The sequence below is a fragment of the Bufo bufo genome, chromosome 7, assembly GCF_905171765.1.
Source record: "Bufo bufo chromosome 7, aBufBuf1.1, whole genome shotgun sequence".
NCBI lineage: Eukaryota > Metazoa > Chordata > Amphibia > Anura > Bufonidae > Bufo > Bufo bufo.
The window spans coordinates 233,855,634-233,877,525 of record NC_053395.1 but is presented as its reverse complement, the minus strand read 5'-3'; the positions used below and the strand labels follow the sequence as shown (position 1 = coordinate 233,877,525).

The 21,892-nt window shown below is 42.5% G+C and overlaps 1 protein-coding gene across 3 annotated transcripts in view; it reads right to left on the bottom strand.

Annotated features, from left to right (window-relative positions):
* CEP70 (centrosomal protein 70) overlaps positions 1-21,892 on the bottom strand; it is a 64,804-nt gene that overhangs the window by 29,979 nt on the left and 12,933 nt on the right. For 2 of the 3 annotated variants that reach the window (XM_040440967.1, XM_040440969.1), the window contains exon 3: positions 21,784-21,806. The exons of the other annotated variant lie outside the window; for it this stretch is intronic. In XM_040440967.1, coding sequence (XP_040296901.1) covers positions 21,784-21,806 — 23 coding nt within the window. The remainder of the gene's footprint in view (positions 1-21,783; positions 21,807-21,892) is intronic. 3 annotated transcript variants of the gene reach the window in all.

Genomic DNA, 21,892 nt, shown 5'->3' with positions numbered 1-21,892 from the left:
CTGCCACACAGAGGAGGGTGGTGAGCTATCCACGACAACCATTTTAATTCTCTTTATATATAATCTGCTCAGCTCCTCCTGCTCTATAACACGCCGCCTGCAGATTATACGGTGACAGGTTCTCTTTATATATAATCTGCTCAGCTCCTCCTGCTCTATAACACACTGCCTGCAGATTACACAGTGACAGGTTCTCTGTATATATAATCTGCTCAGCTCCTCCTGCTCTATAACACGCTGCCTGCAGATTACATGGTGACAGGTTCTCTTTATATATAATCTGCTCAGCTCCTCCTGCTCTATAACACTCTGCCTGCAGATTACATGGTGACAGGTTCTCTTTATATATAATCTGCTCAGCTCCTCCTGCTCTATTACACACTGCCTGCAGAATACATGGTGACAGGTTCTCTTTATATATAATCTGCTCAGCTCCTCCTGCTCTATAACACGCTGCCTGCAGATTACACTGTGACTGGTTCTCTTTATATATAATCTGCTCAGCTCCTCCTGCTCTATAACACACTGCCTGCAGATTACACAGTGACAGGTTCTCTGTATATATAATCTGCTCAGCTCCTCCTGCTCTATAACATGCTGCCTGCAGATTACACGGTGACAGGTTCTCTGTATATATAATCTGCTCAGATCCTCCTGCTCTATAACACGCTGTCTGCAGATTACATGGTGACAGGCTCTCTGTATATATAATCTGCTCAGCTCCTCCTGCTCTATAACACGCTGCCTGCAGATTACACGGTGACAGGTTCTCTTTATATATAATCTGCTCAGCTCCTCCTGCTCTATGACACGCTGCCTGCAGATTACACGATGACAGGTCCTCTTTATATATAATCTGCTCAGCTCCTCCTGCTCTATAACACACTGCCTGCAGATTACATGGTGACAGGTTCTCTTTATATATAATCTGCTCAGCTCCTCCTGCTCTATAACACACTGCCTGCAGATTACACGGTGACAGGTTCTCTTTATATATAATCTGCTCAGCTCCTCCTGCTCTATAACACACTGCCTGCAGATTACATGGTGACAGGTTCTCTGTATATATATGGATAAAGAATGACTGGCACTCACTATATGGGCATTTAATGGCCGCCAGCTCAACAATGAAGTGTAAGCAGCAGAAAATACACAACATATAATAAAGACGACACAATGTTAAAATAACATTAAAAATACCCCTAAAAATATAAAATATGAGAAGTGCACTGGTGGTAGGGTCCTATATATAGGGAAAGGTCCTCTGTATATAGCGCAGTCTGGTCGATAAGAGATCCTATCACCTCGGTGTATTCCCAATATTCCACTTCTGCGATCTTGTGTTCAGCAAATTCTGTAATATCACTAGTAACAATGTCCCTTTAGGTAAAGGCAATGTGCATCCAAATAATTGGTGCTGAAGGTACTGTCCCTTTAAGTGAAGGTAAATGATGTCGCTAGGTCCGTTGGTTCATTTCTCAATGTCCACAGTATATCGCATATAGCGGTCTGGACCTTTCTAAGGTGTTTGAGAACCTCCGTAACCTCTGGTGCTCAATGCTGTGAGAAAATATCGCTTAGCGGTATCTATAAGTCCCCGGCAATCCCCTTGTTCACCGCACCGCTCGAAGTTACTTCCGGCGTCCTCGCTCTCTGGTGTCTGTCACGTGTTCTCCCCAGAGATATCGCGGGACTTGATAACTTTGTTCCGGTATTCCTGTGAGAGGTACTCGCATTAGATGAAAAATGGAGCGCTCCAAATTTAAAAGATGATTTATGTGGTCTCAATCGTATCCGGATTCTTGCTTCAAGCAGAGATATAACGCCAGACGCGTTTCGGGGACTTCTTTCCCCTTCCTCAGTGGCTATAGCCCTGCTAGTACGTCACCTCCTTTTATATCACCACAGATACTCTGCAAAATCTGGACTGGAGTGTCTTTTTCATAGGTTGCGATTTTGGTGCGTTTTTCATGCGGCTTTTGCGCGACACATGCGTTTTTTCTATATTTTCATCATAGTGCTATAGTCAATACTAGTGATAAAGGACAAGTTGCTACCCAGTTGCTTTCCATTAATAAATATACAAAATGTATAAAATCTATGTAAAACATACGACTATTACATATAAAAAGGAAGTACATTTCATAGGACTAACAGCGTAATCGTCATCATAGTCACGTATTCATCTTCTATGTGGTAGAGGTAGGAATGGGGAGGTGGGCCCATCACCAAGAGGGGGTCACAGCCCGATAAACGGCCAAGCATGTGAAAGGCACACCGCCCTGAATTATAAGAAGCCGAAGATCTCCAGTTCCGCATTCAGACCGGCTGGCATCATGTTCCAAAATCATACATTTGTTTAGATTCTGCTCTTGACATCCGTTCAATGTGATTTCCACCTCTCCTCCAATGTTTATCAATCTTTTCCAGGGCCACAAAAGTCAATCCCGTGGGGTCTTGTCCGTGAGCCTCGAGAGTGAGTGTTTTAAATATCCTTTCTTGATATTAGAAATATTTTCGGCTATCCTCACTCTCAAGGCTCTTTTTGTCCGTCCAATATATTGTCTTGAGCACAGACATTGTATCAGGTCACACTGACTGAATTGCATGTAAGGCTACTTTCACACCTGCGTTCGGGGTTCCGCTTGTGAGTTCCGTTTGAAGGCTCTCACAAGCGGCCCCGAACGGATCCGTCCAGCCCTAATGCATTCTGAATGGACGCGGATCCGCTCAGAATGCATCAGTTTGGCTCCGTTTGTCCTCCGCTCAGCAGGCGGACACCTGAACGCAGCTTGCAGCGTTCGGGTGTCCGCCTGGCCGTGCGGAGGCGAGCGGATCCGTCCAGACTTACAATGGAAGTCAATGGGGACGGATCCGTTTGAAGTTGACACAATATGGCTCAATTTTCAAACGGATCCGTCTCCCATTGACTTTCAATGTAAAGTCAAAACGGATCCGTTTGCATTATCATGAACAAAAAAAAAAAAAAAAAAAAAAAAATTTTTTTTTTTTTTTTTTTTTTTTGTTCATGGTAATGCAAACAGATCCGTTCTGAACAGATCTAAACGTTTGCATTATAGGTGCGGATCCGTCTGGGCAGATACCAGACGGATCCGCACCAAACGCAGGTGTGAAAGTAGCCTAAGAAAGTCCTCTATCTCCCACATAAAAGAATTTTGGGTAGAGAGCACCTTCTTAGTGTTTCTTGGGATTTTGGTTGTTTTGCAGCAGATGCACTGTCCGCATTTGTAGAAGCCCTTTAAATTAGTCGGCCGACCAGCACCTGGTGTTTTAGTCTGTTTCGTCTTAATGGAGGGGGCCACTTTTATGCCTAAATTAGGCGCCCTCATATACGTTATTTGTGGTCTCGGAGGCATTATTCTACCTAGAACTTTCTCCTGCAGTAGGTGATGCCAATGGCGTTTGAGTATCTCTTCCACTTTTCTCCTTTGTGCTCTATAAGGGAGAATAATCCTAAATTGGGGATCTATTTCATTGTTCTGCGCTGTTTTTACTGACCATAGCGAACTCCTCGGTAGTTTTCTTACTTTCTCTAATGATCCCTCTAATATTTTACTAGGATACTGTTTTGCCAGGAATTTATCTCTCAAGTGCATGGCTTCCACTTCGAATTGAGACTCTTCAGTACAGTTCCATTTGAGTCTACGGAACTGTCCGAAGGGCACATTCAATAGGCAATTTGGCAAATGACAACTTGAGTGTAAGATAAATGCATTCCTGGCAGAGGGTTTCTGATGGGTCTTGCATATGCATTTTTCACCTACGTTCATAACTGCCAGGTCCAAGAATTCAGTTTCTATAGTATTAATGCTTTGTGTGAAGACCAAATTTAAATTGTTTCCGTTTAGTTCAGTTATGAACCTATCTAGACTTTTATGGTCTCCTTTCCAAATTAGGATGACGTCATCTATATATCGAGCACCAGGTCGCCCCCTCTATGCGGATCAATGGCTCCCTCTTCCCATTGTGCTAGGAACAGGTTTGCATAGCTGGGGGCAAACCTGGTGCCCATGGCGGTTCCTCTAATCTGTAAATAAAAACTTCCCTCAAAATAAAAAAAATTCTGCTGTAGGATGTGTTCTATCCCCTCTAAAATAAACTCTAATTGCTGTGTCTTCTAATTGTGCTTTAATAGCTCTTATACCTGCTTCATGGTCTATCGCCGTGTAGACTAGAGGGACTGGACATCTAAGGTAGTCCTGATCCAGTCCTCTCCCACGGTCAATCCTTCTAATAATTCGGGTAGTGTCTCTCAAGTAGGACATTGTGGTTTTCACCACAGGTTGTAACCACGTGTCTATATACCTTGAGCGATTAGATGTTAGGGAGCCGATACCTGACACTATGGGGCGGCCCGGAGGACTCTCCATCTCCTTATGGACCTTAGGAAGGCAGTAAAAGACCGGGAGTCTTCCGGGCGTCCCCATAATGTAATCGGATTCCTGTTTAGACAAGATACCCGTCTGGGCTCCTCTCTGACAGTATTCTCCTAACTCGTCTCCGAATTTTTGGGTTGGATCTATTTCAAGTTTTTTATATGTCGTACTGTCAGAGAGTTGTCTAACACACTCCTGTATGTATTTAGCGGTCTCAAGAATTACAATCGCCCCCCCCCTTTTATCGGCAGGGTGAATTGTAATATTGTCATTTTTTTGTAATTCCCTAATTGCCGATATTAATCCATTTGATAGGTTTTTTTTCTATAAAATTGTTTTTCTTTTATTTTCCTGAGGTCTACTTCTAAATTTTTCTGAAAGCTGCCCATTTCTGGGCCCATTTCATTGATTTATTCCTCAAGTCGGTAAGTTTAAATCCATCCTCTATTTGTAAAGTTGTGGAGGTCGGATTTTTTCTAAAGTATTTTTTTAGGCATATATTCCTAATGAATTTCTGAATCCCAATGTAGGTACTAAATGTATTCAGCTGTGCACTGGGTGCAAATTCCAGTCCTTTATTCAGCAGGGAACTCTGTGCCGGTGTTACTTAAATGTATAATGTGTATGATGTTCCATATTACCTGTGTTTGTCGGCGATTCCTTCCCCTTCGTGTCCGGTTGTTCCTATTTGCTGATTGTGATGTGGTTGGTTGTGTGTTGGTGGAGTTCTCCAATCATCTCTCTGTCCGTGTCTGGTGAGGTGAAGAATACGACTCTTCCGGTCTGTTGTGACGGTGTCTCTGAGGGGTTTGTGCTCTGGTGATCGGGGGTGTCTGGGTTTTAATCTTGGCGAGTGGTTGAGTCCCATCTAAAAAAGGCTGCTGCGCCAGTGTCTCGTACCTATTTCTAGTTGGTATAGTGGGTCTCAATTGTTCTGTAGGAATATAAATAGATCCATCTCTATTTTCTATCTCATTATAACCTTTGTTTTGCAATTTAGGGACAAAACTGTGTTTTTTGCTTTTTTTCGCAATTATTTCAGATTCAGTTTTGTCCAAACTTTTTCATATTCTATCCTGCCATAAATTTAAAATACTATCTTTGGGTAATTGGTCTATTTTCACTTTCATCCGATTAATCTCCTCTGTAATGGACCCTAAAATTTGGACTCTCCTTTTTCTAATCAATTTGACTAATGCTCGTGATTGTATATGCAGAAGGTTAAACTCCTCTCCCTACAAGTCCTGGGCTGGAGCTTTCCGTAATTGTAGACCTTTAGGGATCCTGTCCTCGTCTAAATATTGGCGTAAGGATCTAATTTCCCAGTTTTGCTTCAGTTTGACAACTAAGCTTTCCAATTCTCTGAATAGATCATGTTTGGATTTAGTATCTGTGTTCTCCATTTCTGGTGCTTCAAATAGAAAAGTATCCACTTTTTGTTTTTTTAATTCGATGTGATTCCACATATCCAGACTGAGATTGGTGGCAGCTAAATCCACGTGTTGGGTGACAAAATTCCTACCTCTACCAGATAGAAGATGAATACGTGACTATGATGACGACTACGCTGTTAGTCCTATGAAATGTACTTCCTTTTTATATGTAATAGTCGTATGTTTTACATAGATTTTATACATTTTGTATATTTATTAATGGAAAGCAACTGGGTAGCAACTTGTCCTTTATCACTAGTATTGACTATAGCACTATGATGAAAATATAGAAAAAACGCATGTGTCGCGCAAAAACCGCATGAAAAACGCACCAAAATTGCAACCTATGAAAAAGACACTCCAGTCCAGATTTTGCAGAGTATCTGTGGTGATATAAAAGGAGGTGACGTACTAGCAGGGCTATAGCCACTGAGGAAGGGGAAAGAAGTCCCCGAAACGCGTCTGGCGTTATATCTCTGCTTGAAGCAAGAATCCGGATACGATTGAGACCACATAAATCATCTTTTAAATTTGGAGCGCTCCATTTTTCATTCAATGCGAGTACCTCTCACAGGAATACCGGAACAAAGTTATCAAGTCCCGCGATATCTCTGGGGAGAACACGTGACAGACACCAGAGAGCGAGGACGCCGGAAGTAACTTCGAGCGGTGCGGTGAACAAGGGGATTGCCGGGGACTTATAGATACCGCTAAGCGATATTTTCTCACAGCATTGAGCACCAGAGGTTACGGAGGTTAAGGTCCAGACCGCTATATGCGATATACTGTGGACATTGAGAAATGAACCAACGGACCTAGCGACATCATTTACCTTCACTTAAAGGGACAGTACCTTCAGCACCAATTATTTGGATGCACATTGCCTTTACCTAAAGGGACATTGTTACTAGTGATATTACAGAATTTGCTGAACACAAGATCGCAGAAGTGGAATATTGGGAATACACCAAGGTGATAGGATCTCTTATCGACCAGACTGCGCTATATACAGAGGACCTTTCCCTATATATAGGACCCTACCACCAGTGCACTTCTCATATTTTATATTTTTAGGGGTATTTTTAATGTTATTTTAACATTGTGTCGTCTTTATTATATGTTGTGTATTTTCTGCTGCTTACACTTCATTGTTCAGCTGGCGGCCATTAAATGCCCATATAGTGAGTGCCAGTCATTCTTTATCCATTTCTATTTCTCTTGACTGATTGGGTGATCAGTTTTTTGACTAAAGCACCTGCCACACAGAGGAGGGTGGTGAGCTATCCACGACAACCATTTTAATTCTCTTTATATATAATCTGCTCAGCTCCTCCTGCTCTATAACACGCCGCCTGCAGATTATACGGTGACAGGTTCTCTTTATATATAATCTGCTCAGCTCCTCCTGCTCTATAACACACTGCCTGCAGATTACACAGTGACAGGTTCTCTGTATATATAATCTGCTCAGCTCCTCCTGCTCTATAACACGCTGCCTGCAGATTACACGGTGACAGGTTCTCTTTATATATAATCTGCTCAGCTCCTCCTGCTCTATAACACTCTGCCTGCAGATTACATGGTGACAGGTTCTCTTTATATATAATCTGCTCAGCTCCTCCTGCTCTATTACACACTGCCTGCAGAATACATGGTGACAGGTTCTCTTTATATATAATCTGCTCAGCTCCTCCTGCTCTATAACACGCTGCCTGCAGATTACACTGTGACTGGTTCTCTTTATATATAATCTGCTCAGCTCCTCCTGCTCTATAACACACTGCCTGCAGATTACACAGTGACAGGTTCTCTGTATATATAATCTGCTCAGCTCCTCCTGCTCTATAACATGCTGCCTGCAGATTACACGGTGACAGGTTCTCTGTATATATAATCTGCTCAGATCCTCCTGCTCTATAACACGCTGTCTGCAGATTACATGGTGACAGGCTCTCTGTATATATAATCTGCTCAGCTCCTCCTGCTCTATAACACGCTGCCTGCAGATTACACGGTGACAGGTTCTCTTTATATATAATCTGCTCAGCTCCTCCTGCTCTATGACACGCTGCCTGCAGATTACACGATGACAGGTCCTCTTTATATATAATCTGCTCAGCTCCTCCTGCTCTATAACACACTGCCTGCAGATTACATGGTGACAGGTTCTCTTTATATATAATCTGCTCAGCTCCTCCTGCTCTATAACACACTGCCTGCAGATTACACGGTGACAGGTTCTCTTTATATATAATCTGCTCAGCTCCTCCTGCTCTATAACACACTGCCTGCAGATTACATGGTGACAGGTTCTCTGTATATATATGGATAAAGAATGACTGGCACTCACTATATGGGCATTTAATGGCCGCCAGCTCAACAATGAAGTGTAAGCAGCAGAAAATACACAACATATAATAAAGACGACACAATGTTAAAATAACATTAAAAATACCCCTAAAAATATAAAATATGAGAAGTGCACTGGTGGTAGGGTCCTATATATAGGGAAAGGTCCTCTGTATATAGCGCAGTCTGGTCGATAAGAGATCCCATCACCTCGGTGTATTCCCAATATTCCACTTCTGCGATCTTGTGTTCAGCAAATTCTGTAATATCACTAGTAACAATGTCCCTTTAGGTAAAGGCAATGTGCATCCAAATAATTGGTGCTGAAGGTACTGTCCCTTTAAGTGAAGGTAAATGATGTCGCTAGGTCCGTTGGTTCATTTCTCAATGTCCACAGTATATCGCATATAGCGGTCTGGACCTTTCTAAGGTGTTTGAGAACCTCCGTAACCTCTGGTGCTCAATGCTGTGAGAAAATATCGCTTAGCGGTATCTATAAGTCCCCGGCAATCCCCTTGTTCACCGCACCGCTCGAAGTTACTTCCGGCGTCCTCGCTCTCTGGTGTCTGTCACGTGTTCTCCCCAGAGATATCGCGGGACTTGATAACTTTGTTCCGGTATTCCTGTGAGAGGTACTCGCATTAGATGAAAAATGGAGCGCTCCAAATTTAAAAGATGATTTATGTGGTCTCAATCGTATCCGGATTCTTGCTTCAAGCAGAGATATAACGCCAGACGCGTTTCGGGGACTTCTTTCCCCTTCCTCAGTGGCTATAGCCCTGCTAGTACGTCACCTCCTTTTATATCACCACAGATACTCTGCAAAATCTGGACTGGAGTGTCTTTTTCATAGGTTGCGATTTTGGTGCGTTTTTCATGCGGCTTTTGCGCGACACATGCGTTTTTTCTATATTTTCATCATAGTGCTATAGTCAATACTAGTGATAAAGGACAAGTTGCTACCCAGTTGCTTTCCATTAATAAATATACAAAATGTATAAAATCTATGTAAAACATACGACTATTACATATAAAAAGGAAGTACATTTCATAGGACTAACAGCGTAATCGTCATCATAGTCACGTATTCATCTTCTATGTGGTAGAGGTAGGAATGGGGAGGTGGGCCCATCACCAAGAGGGGGTCACAGCCCGATAAACGGCCAAGCATGTGAAAGGCACACCGCCCTGAATTATAAGAAGCCGAAGATCTCCAGTTCCGCATTCAGACCGGCTGGCATCATGTTCCAAAATCATACATTTGTTTAGATTCTGCTCTTGACATCCGTTCAATGTGATTTCCACCTCTCCTCCAATGTTTATCAATCTTTTCCAGGGCCACAAAAGTCAATCCCGTGGGGTCTTGTCCGTGAGCCTCGAGAGTGAGTGTTTTAAATATCCTTTCTTGATATTAGAAATATTTTCGGCTATCCTCACTCTCAAGGCTCTTTTTGTCCGTCCAATATATTGTCTTGAGCACAGACATTGTATCAGGTCACACTGACTGAATTGCATGTAAGGCTACTTTCACACCTGCGTTCGGGGTTCCGCTTGTGAGTTCCGTTTGAAGGCTCTCACAAGCGGCCCCGAACGGATCCGTCCAGCCCTAATGCATTCTGAATGGACGCGGATCCGCTCAGAATGCATCAGTTTGGCTCCGTTTGTCCTCCGCTCAGCAGGCGGACACCTGAACGCAGCTTGCAGCGTTCGGGTGTCCGCCTGGCCGTGCGGAGGCGAGCGGATCCGTCCAGACTTACAATGGAAGTCAATGGGGACGGATCCGTTTGAAGTTGACACAATATGGCTCAATTTTCAAACGGATCCGTCTCCCATTGACTTTCAATGTAAAGTCAAAACGGATCCGTTTGCATTATCATGAACAAAAAAAAAAAAAAAAAAAAAATTTTTTTTTTTTTTTTTTTTTTTTGTTCATGGTAATGCAAACAGATCCGTTCTGAACAGATCTAAACGTTTGCATTATAGGTGCGGATCCGTCTGGGCAGATACCAGACGGATCCGCACCAAACGCAGGTGTGAAAGTAGCCTAAGAAAGTCCTCTATCTCCCACATAAAAGAATTTTGGGTAGAGAGCACCTTCTTAGTGTTTCTTGGGATTTTGGTTGTTTTGCAGCAGATGCACTGTCCGCATTTGTAGAAGCCCTTTAAATTAGTCGGCCGACCAGCACCTGGTGTTTTAGTCTGTTTCGTCTTAATGGAGGGGGCCACTTTTATGCCTAAATTAGGCGCCCTCATATACGTTATTTGTGGTCTCGGAGGCATTATTCTACCTAGAACTTTCTCCTGCAGTAGGTGATGCCAATGGCGTTTGAGTATCTCTTCCACTTTTCTCCTTTGTGCTCTATAAGGGAGAATAATCCTAAATTGGGGATCTATTTCATTGTTCTGCGCTGTTTTTACTGACCATAGCGAACTCCTCGGTAGTTTTCTTACTTTCTCTAATGATCCCTCTAATATTTTACTAGGATACTGTTTTGCCAGGAATTTATCTCTCAAGTGCATGGCTTCCACTTCGAATTGAGACTCTTCAGTACAGTTCCATTTGAGTCTACGGAACTGTCCGAAGGGCACATTCAATAGGCAATTTGGCAAATGACAACTTGAGTGTAAGATAAATGCATTCCTGGCAGAGGGTTTCTGATGGGTCTTGCATATGCATTTTTCACCTACGTTCATAACTGCCAGGTCCAAGAATTCAGTTTCTATAGTATTAATGCTTTGTGTGAAGACCAAATTTAAATTGTTTCCGTTTAGTTCAGTTATGAACCTATCTAGACTTTTATGGTCTCCTTTCCAAATTAGGATGACGTCATCTATATATCGAGCACCAGGTCGCCCCCTCTATGCGGATCAATGGCTCCCTCTTCCCATTGTGCTAGGAACAGGTTTGCATAGCTGGGGGCAAACCTGGTGCCCATGGCGGTTCCTCTAATCTGTAAATAAAAACTTCCCTCAAAATAAAAAAAATTCTGCTGTAGGATGTGTTCTATCCCCTCTAAAATAAACTCTAATTGCTGTGTCTTCTAATTGTGCTTTAATAGCTCTTATACCTGCTTCATGGTCTATCGCCGTGTAGACTAGAGGGACTGGACATCTAAGGTAGTCCTGATCCAGTCCTCTCCCACGGTCAATCCTTCTAATAATTCGGGTAGTGTCTCTCAAGTAGGACATTGTGGTTTTCACCACAGGTTGTAACCACGTGTCTATATACCTTGAGCGATTAGATGTTAGGGAGCCGATACCTGACACTATGGGGCGGCCCGGAGGACTCTCCATCTCCTTATGGACCTTAGGAAGGCAGTAAAAGACCGGGAGTCTTCCGGGCGTCCCCATAATGTAATCGGATTCCTGTTTAGACAAGATACCCGTCTGGGCTCCTCTCTGACAGTATTCTCCTAACTCGTCTCCGAATTTTTGGGTTGGATCTATTTCAAGTTTTTTATATGTCGTACTGTCAGAGAGTTGTCTAACACACTCCTGTATGTATTTAGCGGTCTCAAGAATTACAATCGCCCCCCCCCTTTTATCGGCAGGGCGAATTGTAATATTGTCATTTTTTTGTAATTCCCTAATTGCCGATATTAATCCATTTGATAGGTTTTTTTTCTATAAAATTGTTTTTCTTTTATTTTCCTGAGGTCTACTTCTAAATTTTTCTGAAAGCTGCCCATTTCTGGGCCCATTTCATTGATTTATTCCTCAAGTCGGTAAGTTTAAATCCATCCTCTATTTGTAAAGTTGTGGAGGTCGGATTTTTTCTAAAGTATTTTTTTAGGCATATATTCCTAATGAATTTCTGAATCCCAATGTAGGTACTAAATGTATTCAGCTGTGCACTGGGTGCAAATTCCAGTCCTTTATTCAGCAGGGAACTCTGTGCCGGTGTTACTTAAATGTATAATGTGTATGATGTTCCATATTACCTGTGTTTGTCGGCGATTCCTTCCCCTTCGTGTCCGGTTGTTCCTATTTGCTGATTGTGATGTGGTTGGTTGTGTGTTGGTGGAGTTCTCCGATCATCTCTCTGTCCGTGTCTGGTGAGGTGAAGAATACGACTCTTCCGGTCTGTTGTGACGGTGTCTCTGAGGGGTTTGTGCTCTGGTGATCGGGGGTGTCTGGGTTTTAATCTTGGCGAGTGGTTGAGTCCCATCTAAAAAAGGCTGCTGCGCCAGTGTCTCGTACCTATTTCTAGTTGGTATAGTGGGTCTCAATTGTTCTGTAGGAATATAAATAGATCCATCTCTATTTTCTATCTCATTATAACCTTTGTTTTGCAATTTAGGGACAAAACTGTGTTTTTTGCTTTTTTTCGCAATTATTTCAGATTCAGTTTTGTCCAAACTTTTTCATATTCTATCCTGCCATAAATTTAAAATACTATCTTTGGGTAATTGGTCTATTTTCACTTTCATCCGATTAATCTCCTCTGTAATGGACCCTAAAATTTGGACTCTCCTTTTTCTAATCAATTTGACTAATGCTCGTGATTGTATATGCAGAAGGTTAAACTCCTCTCCCTACAAGTCCTGGGCTGGAGCTTTCCGTAATTGTAGACCTTTAGGGATCCTGTCCTCGTCTAAATATTGGCGTAAGGATCTAATTTCCCAGTTTTGCTTCAGTTTGACAACTAAGCTTTCCAATTCTCTGAATAGATCATGTTTGGATTTAGTATCTGTGTTCTCCATTTCTGGTGCTTCAAATAGAAAAGTATCCACTTTTTGTTTTTTTAATTCGATGTGATTCCACATATCCAGACTGAGATTGGTGGCAGCTAAATCCACATGTTGGGTGACAAAATTCCTACCTCTACCAGATAGAAGATGAATACGTGACTATGATGACGACTACGCTGTTAGTCCTATGAAATGTACTTCCTTTTTATATGTAATAGTCGTATGTTTTACATAGATTTTATACATTTTGTATATTTATTAATGGAAAGCAACTGGGTAGCAACTTGTCCTTTATCACTAGTATTGACTATAGCACTATGATGAAAATATAGAAAAAACGCATGTGTCGCGCAAAAACCGCATGAAAAACGCACCAAAATTGCAACCTATGAAAAAGACACTCCAGTCCAGATTTTGCAGAGTATCTGTGGTGATATAAAAGGAGGTGACGTACTAGCAGGGCTATAGCCACTGAGGAAGGGGAAAGAAGTCCCCGAAACGCGTCTGGCGTTATATCTCTGCTTGAAGCAAGAATCCGGATACGATTGAGACCACATAAATCATCTTTTAAATTTGGAGCGCTCCATTTTTCATTCAATGCGAGTACCTCTCACAGGAATACCGGAACAAAGTTATCAAGTCCCGCGATATCTCTGGGGAGAACACGTGACAGACACCAGAGAGCGAGGACGCCGGAAGTAACTTCGAGCGGTGCGGTGAACAAGGGGATTGCCGGGGACTTATAGATACCGCTAAGCGATATTTTCTCACAGCATTGAGCACCAGAGGTTACGGAGGTTAAGGTCCAGACCGCTATATGCGATATACTGTGGACATTGAGAAATGAACCAACGGACCTAGCGACATCATTTACCTTCACTTAAAGGGACAGTACCTTCAGCACCAATTATTTGGATGCACATTGCCTTTACCTAAAGGGACATTGTTACTAGTGATATTACAGAATTTGCTGAACACAAGATCGCAGAAGTGGAATATTGGGAATACACCAAGGTGATAGGATCTCTTATCGACCAGACTGCGCTATATACAGAGGACCTTTCCCTATATATAGGACCCTACCACCAGTGCACTTCTCATATTTTATATTTTTAGGGGTATTTTTAATGTTATTTTAACATTGTGTCGTCTTTATTATATGTTGTGTATTTTCTGCTGCTTACACTTCATTGTTGAGCTGGCGGCCATTAAATGCCCATATAGTGAGTGCCAGTCATTCTTTATCCATTTCTATTTCTCTTGACTGATTGGGTGATCAGTTTTTTGACTAAAGCACCTGCCACACAGAGGAGGGTGGTGAGCTATCCACGACAACCATTTTAATTCTCTTTATATATAATCTGCTCAGCTCCTCCTGCTCTATAACACGCCGCCTGCAGATTATACGGTGACAGGTTCTCTTTATATATAATCTGCTCAGCTCCTCCTGCTCTATAACACACTGCCTGCAGATTACACAGTGACAGGTTCTCTGTATATATAATCTGCTCAGCTCCTCCTGCTCTATAACACGCTGCCTGCAGATTACATGGTGACAGGTTCTCTTTATATATAATCTGCTCAGCTCCTCCTGCTCTATAACACTCTGCCTGCAGATTACATGGTGACAGGTTCTCTTTATATATAATCTGCTCAGCTCCTCCTGCTCTATTACACACTGCCTGCAGAATACATGGTGACAGGTTCTCTTTATATATAATCTGCTCAGCTCCTCCTGCTCTATAACACGCTGCCTGCAGATTACACTGTGACTGGTTCTCTTTATATATAATCTGCTCAGCTCCTCCTGCTCTATAACACACTGCCTGCAGATTACACAGTGACAGGTTCTCTGTATATATAATCTGCTCAGCTCCTCCTGCTCTATAACACACTGCCTGCAGATTACATGGTGACAGGTTCTCTGTATATATATGGATAAAGAATGACTGGCACTCACTATATGGGCATTTAATGGCCGCCAGCTCAACAATGAAGTGTAAGCAGCAGAAAATACACAACATATAATAAAGACGACACAATGTTAAAATAACATTAAAAATACCCCTAAAAATATAAAATATGAGAAGTGCACTGGTGGTAGGGTCCTATATATAGGGAAAGGTCCTCTGTATATAGCGCAGTCTGGTCGATAAGAGATCCCATCACCTCGGTGTATTCCCAATATTCCACTTCTGCGATCTTGTGTTCAGCAAATTCTGTAATATCACTAGTAACAATGTCCCTTTAGGTAAAGGCAATGTGCATCCAAATAATTGGTGCTGAAGGTACTGTCCCTTTAAGTGAAGGTAAATGATGTCGCTAGGTCCGTTGGTTCATTTCTCAATGTCCACAGTATATCGCATATAGCGGTCTGGACCTTTCTAAGGTGTTTGAGAACCTCCGTAACCTCTGGTGCTCAATGCTGTGAGAAAATATCGCTTAGCGGTATCTATAAGTCCCCGGCAATCCCCTTGTTCACCGCACCGCTCGAAGTTACTTCCGGCGTCCTCGCTCTCTGGTGTCTGTCACGTGTTCTCCCCAGAGATATCGCGGGACTTGATAACTTTGTTCCGGTATTCCTGTGAGAGGTACTCGCATTAGATGAAAAATGGAGCGCTCCAAATTTAAAAGATGATTTATGTGGTCTCAATCGTATCCGGATTCTTGCTTCAAGCAGAGATATAACGCCAGACGCGTTTCGGGGACTTCTTTCCCCTTCCTCAGTGGCTATAGCCCTGCTAGTACGTCACCTCCTTTTATATCACCACAGATACTCTGCAAAATCTGGACTGGAGTGTCTTTTTCATAGGTTGCGATTTTGGTGCGTTTTTCATGCGGCTTTTGCGCGACACATGCGTTTTTTCTATATTTTCATCATAGTGCTATAGTCAATACTAGTGATAAAGGACAAGTTGCTACCCAGTTGCTTTCCATTAATAAATATACAAAATGTATAAAATCTATGTAAAACATACGACTATTACATATAAAAAGGAAGTACATTTCATAGGACTAACAGCGTAATCGTCATCATAGTCACGTATTCATCTTCTATGTGGTAGAGGTAGGAATGGGGAGGTGGGCCCATCACCAAGAGGGGGTCACAGCCCGATAAACGGCCAAGCATGTGAAAGGCACACCGCCCTGAATTATAAGAAGCCGAAGATCTCCAGTTCCGCATTCAGACCGGCTGGCATCATGTTCCAAAATCATACATTTGTTTAGATTCTGCTCTTGACATCCGTTCAATGTGATTTCCACCTCTCCTCCAATGTTTATCAATCTTTTCCAGGGCCACAAAAGTCAATCCCGTGGGGTCTTGTCCGTGAGCCTCGAGAGTGAGTGTTTTAAATATCCTTTCTTGATATTAGAAATATTTTCGGCTATCCTCACTCTCAAGGCTCTTTTTGTCCGTCCAATATATTGTCTTGAGCACAGACATTGTATCAGGTCACACTGACTGAATTGCATGTAAGGCTACTTTCACACCTGCGTTCGGGGTTCCGCTTGTGAGTTCCGTTTGAAGGCTCTCACAAGCGGCCCCGAACGGATCCGTCCAGCCCTAATGCATTCTGAATGGACGCGGATCCGCTCAGAATGCATCAGTTTGGCTCCGTTTGTCCTCCGCTCAGCAGGCGGACACCTGAACGCAGCTTGCAGCGTTCGGGTGTCCGCCTGGCCGTGCGGAGGCGAGCGGATCCGTCCAGACTTACAATGGAAGTCAATGGGGACGGATCCGTTTGAAGTTGACACAATATGGCTCAATTTTCAAACGGATCCGTCTCCCATTGACTTTCAATGTAAAGTCAAAACGGATCCGTTTGCATTATCATGAACAAAAAAAAAAAAAAAAAAAAAATTTTTTTTTTTTTTTTTTTTTTTTGTTCATGGTAATGCAAACAGATCCGTTCTGAACAGATCTAAACGTTTGCATTATAGGTGCGGATCCGTCTGGGCAGATACCAGACGGATCCGCACCAAACGCAGGTGTGAAAGTAGCCTAAGAAAGTCCTCTATCTCCCACATAAAAGAATTTTGGGTAGAGAGCACCTTCTTAGTGTTTCTTGGGATTTTGGTTGTTTTGCAGCAGATGCACTGTCCGCATTTGTAGAAGCCCTTTAAATTAGTCGGCCGACCAGCACCTGGTGTTTTAGTCTGTTTCGTCTTAATGGAGGGGGCCACTTTTATGCCTAAATTAGGCGCCCTCATATACGTTATTTGTGGTCTCGGAGGCATTATTCTACCTAGAACTTTCTCCTGCAGTAGGTGATGCCAATGGCGTTTGAGTATCTCTTCCACTTTTCTCCTTTGTGCTCTATAAGGGAGAATAATCCTAAATTGGGGATCTATTTCATTGTTCTGCGCTGTTTTTACTGACCATAGCGAACTCCTCGGTAGTTTTCTTACTTTCTCTAATGATCCCTCTAATATTTTACTAGGATACTGTTTTGCCAGGAATTTATCTCTCAAGTGCATGGCTTCCACTTCGAATTGAGACTCTTCAGTACAGTTCCATTTGAGTCTACGGAACTGTCCGAAGGGCACATTCAATAGGCAATTTGGCAAATGACAACTTGAGTGTAAGATAAATGCATTCCTGGCAGAGGGTTTCTGATGGGTCTTGCATATGCATTTTTCACCTACGTTCATAACTGCCAGGTCCAAGAATTCAGTTTCTATAGTATTAATGCTTTGTGTGAAGACCAAATTTAAATTGTTTCCGTTTAGTTCAGTTATGAACCTATCTAGACTTTTATGGTCTCCTTTCCAAATTAGGATGACGTCATCTATATATCGAGCACCAGGTCGCCCCCTCTATGCGGATCAATGGCTCCCTCTTCCCATTGTGCTAGGAACAGGTTTGCATAGCTGGGGGCAAACCTGGTGCCCATGGCGGTTCCTCTAATCTGTAAATAAAAACTTCCCTCAAAATAAAAAAAATTCTGCTGTAGGATGTGTTCTATCCCCTCTAAAATAAACTCTAATTGCTGTGTCTTCTAATTGTGCTTTAATAGCTCTTATACCTGCTTCATGGTCTATCGCCGTGTAGACTAGAGGGACTGGACATCTAAGGTAGTCCTGATCCAGTCCTCTCCCACGGTCAATCCTTCTAATAATTCGGGTAGTGTCTCTCAAGTAGGACATTGTGGTTTTCACCACAGGTTGTAACCACGTGTCTATATACCTTGAGCGATTAGATGTTAGGGAGCCGATACCTGACACTATGGGGCGGCCCGGAGGACTCTCCATCTCCTTATGGACCTTAGGAAGGCAGTAAAAGACCGGGAGTCTTCCGGGCGTCCCCATAATGTAATCGGATTCCTGTTTAGACAAGATACCCGTCTGGGCTCCTCTCTGACAGTATTCTCCTAACTCGTCTCCGAATTTTTGGGTTGGATCTATTTCAAGTTTTTTATATGTCGTACTGTCAGAGAGTTGTCTAACACACTCCTGTATGTATTTAGCGGTCTCAAGAATTACAATCGCCCCCCCCCTTTTATCGGCAGGGCGAATTGTAATATTGTCATTTTTTTGTAATTCCCTAATTGCCGATATTAATCCATTTGATAGGTTTTTTTTCTATAAAATTGTTTTTCTTTTATTTTCCTGAGGTCTACTTCTAAATTTTTCTGAAAGCTGCCCATTTCTGGGCCCATTTCATTGATTTATTCCTCAAGTCGGTAAGTTTAAATCCATCCTCTATTTGTAAAGTTGTGGAGGTCGGATTTTTTCTAAAGTATTTTTTTAGGCATATATTCCTAATGAATTTCTGAATCCCAATGTAGGTACTAAATGTATTCAGCTGTGCACTGGGTGCAAATTCCAGTCCTTTATTCAGCAGGGAACTCTGTGCCGGTGTTACTTAAATGTATAATGTGTATGATGTTCCATATTACCTGTGTTTGTCGGCGATTCCTTCCCCTTCGTGTCCGGTTGTTCCTATTTGCTGATTGTGATGTGGTTGGTTGTGTGTTGGTGGAGTTCTCCGATCATCTCTCTGTCCGTGTCTGGTGAGGTGAAGAATACGACTCTTCCGGTCTGTTGTGACGGTGTCTCTGAGGGGTTTGTGCTCTGGTGATCGGGGGTGTCTGGGTTTTAATCTTGGCGAGTGGTTGAGTCCCATCTAAAAAAGGCTGCTGCGCCAGTGTCTCGTACCTATTTCTAGTTGGTATAGTGGGTCTCAATTGTTCTGTAGGAATATAAATAGATCCATCTCTATTTTCTATCTCATTATAACCTTTGTTTTGCAATTTAGGGACAAAACTGTGTTTTTTGCTTTTTTTCGCAATTATTTCAGATTCAGTTTTGTCCAAACTTTTTCATATTCTATCCTGCCATAAATTTAAAATACTATCTTTGGGTAATTGGTCTATTTTCACTTTCATCCGATTAATCTCCTCTGTAATGGACCCTAAAATTTGGACTCTCCTTTTTCTAATCAATTTGACTAATGCTCGTGATTGTATATGCAGAAGGTTAAACTCCTCTCCCTACAAGTCCTGGGCTGGAGCTTTCCGTAATTGTAGACCTTTAGGGATCCTGTCCTCGTCTAAATATTGGCGTAAGGATCTAATTTCCCAGTTTTGCTTCAGTTTGACAACTAAGCTTTCCAATTCTCTGAATAGATCATGTTTGGATTTAGTATCTGTGTTCTCCATTTCTGGTGCTTCAAATAGAAAAGTATCCACTTTTTGTTTTTTTAATTCGATGTGATTCCACATATCCAGACTGAGATTGGTGGCAGCTAAATCCACATGTTGGGTGACAAAATTCCTACCTCTACCAGATAGAAGATGAATACGTGACTATGATGACGACTACGCTGTTAGTCCTATGAAATGTACTTCCTTTTTATATGTAATAGTCGTATGTTTTACATAGATTTTATACATTTTGTATATTTATTAATGGAAAGCAACTGGGTAGCAACTTGTCCTTTATCACTAGTATTGACTATAGCACTATGATGAAAATATAGAAAAAACGCATGTGTCGCGCAAAAACCGCATGAAAAACGCACCAAAATTGCAACCTATGAAAAAGACACTCCAGTCCAGATTTTGCAGAGTATCTGTGGTGATATAAAAGGAGGTGACGTACTAGCAGGGCTATAGCCACTGAGGAAGGGGAAAGAAGTCCCCGAAACGCGTCTGGCGTTATATCTCTGCTTGAAGCAAGAATCCGGATACGATTGAGACCACATAAATCATCTTTTAAATTTGGAGCGCTCCATTTTTCATTCAATGCGAGTACCTCTCACAGGAATACCGGAACAAAGTTATCAAGTCCCGCGATATCTCTGGGGAGAACACGTGACAGACACCAGAGAGCGAGGACGCCGGAAGTAACTTCGAGCGGTGCGGTGAACAAGGGGATTGCCGGGGACTTATAGATACCGCTAAGCGATATTTTCTCACAGCATTGAGCACCAGAGGTTACGGAGGTTAAGGTCCAGACCGCTATATGCGATATACTGTGGACATTGAGAAATGAACCAACGGACCTAGCGACATCATTTACCTTCACTTAAAGGGACAGTACCTTCAGCACCAATTATTTGGATGCACATTGCCTTTACCTAAAGGGACATTGTTACTAGTGATATTACAGAATTTGCTGAACACAAGATCGCAGAAGTGGAATATTGGGAATACACCGAGGTGATAGGATCTCTTATCGACCAGACTGCGCTATATACAGAGGACCTTTCCCTATATATAGGACCCTACCACCAGTGCACTTCTCATATTTTATATTTTTAGGGGTATTTTTAATGTTATTTTAACATTGTGTCGTCTTTATTATATGTTGTGTATTTTCTGCTGCTTACACTTCATTGTTCAGCTGGCGGCCATTAAATGCCCATATAGTGAGTGCCAGTCATTCTTTATCCATTTCTATTTCTCTTGACTGATTGGGTGATCAGTTTTTTGACTAAAGCACCTGCCACACAGAGGAGGGTGGTGAGCTATCCACGACAACCATTTTAATTCTCTTTATATATAATCTGCTCAGCTCCTCCTGCTCTATAACACGCCGCCTGCAGATTATACGGTGACAGGTTCTCTTTATATATAATCTGCTCAGCTCCTCCTGCTCTATAACACACTGCCTGCAGATTACACAGTGACAGGTTCTCTGTATATATAATCTGCTCAGCTCCTCCTGCTCTATAACACGCTGCCTGCAGATTACATGGTGACAGGTTCTCTTTATATATAATCTGCTCAGCTCCTCCTGCTCTATAACACTCTGCCTGCAGATTACATGGTGACAGGTTCTCTTTATATATAATCTGCTCAGCTCCTCCTGCTCTATTACACACTGCCTGCAGAATACATGGTGACAGGTTCTCTTTATATATAATCTGCTCAGCTCCTCCTGCTCTATAACACGCTGCCTGCAGATTACACTGTGACTGGTTCTCTTTATATATAATCTGCTCAGCTCCTCCTGCTCTATAACACACTGCCTGCAGATTACACAGTGACAGGTTCTCTGTATATATAATCTGCTCAGCTCCTCCTGCTCTATAACATGCTGCCTGCAGATTACACGGTGACAGGTTCTCTGTATATATAATCTGCTCAGCTCCTCCTGCTCTATAACACGCTGCCTGCAGATTACACGGTGACAGGTTCTCTTTATATATAATCTGCTCAGCTCCTCCTGCTCTATAACACACTGCCTGCAGATTACATGGTGACAGGTTCTCTTTATATATAATCTGCTCAGCTCCTCCTGCTCTATAACACGCTGCCTTTAGTTTACACGGTGACAGGTTCTCTGGATATATAATCTGCCCCCAGCAGCAGGAGGAGCTGCTCATTGGGTCACCCGCTCTACATGCATACATCGCTGTCACGCCGGTGAGTGCAGCGCCACCTGGAGGCCGTACCTCTGACTTACCATAGAAGAGGCTTCATCGCTGTCTGCAAGACAAAGAGAAAGAACCCGCTTTACTTATCCCACTGGGAACCACATGTGAGGGCCCGGGGCCCCGGTGTCAGAACGGTTA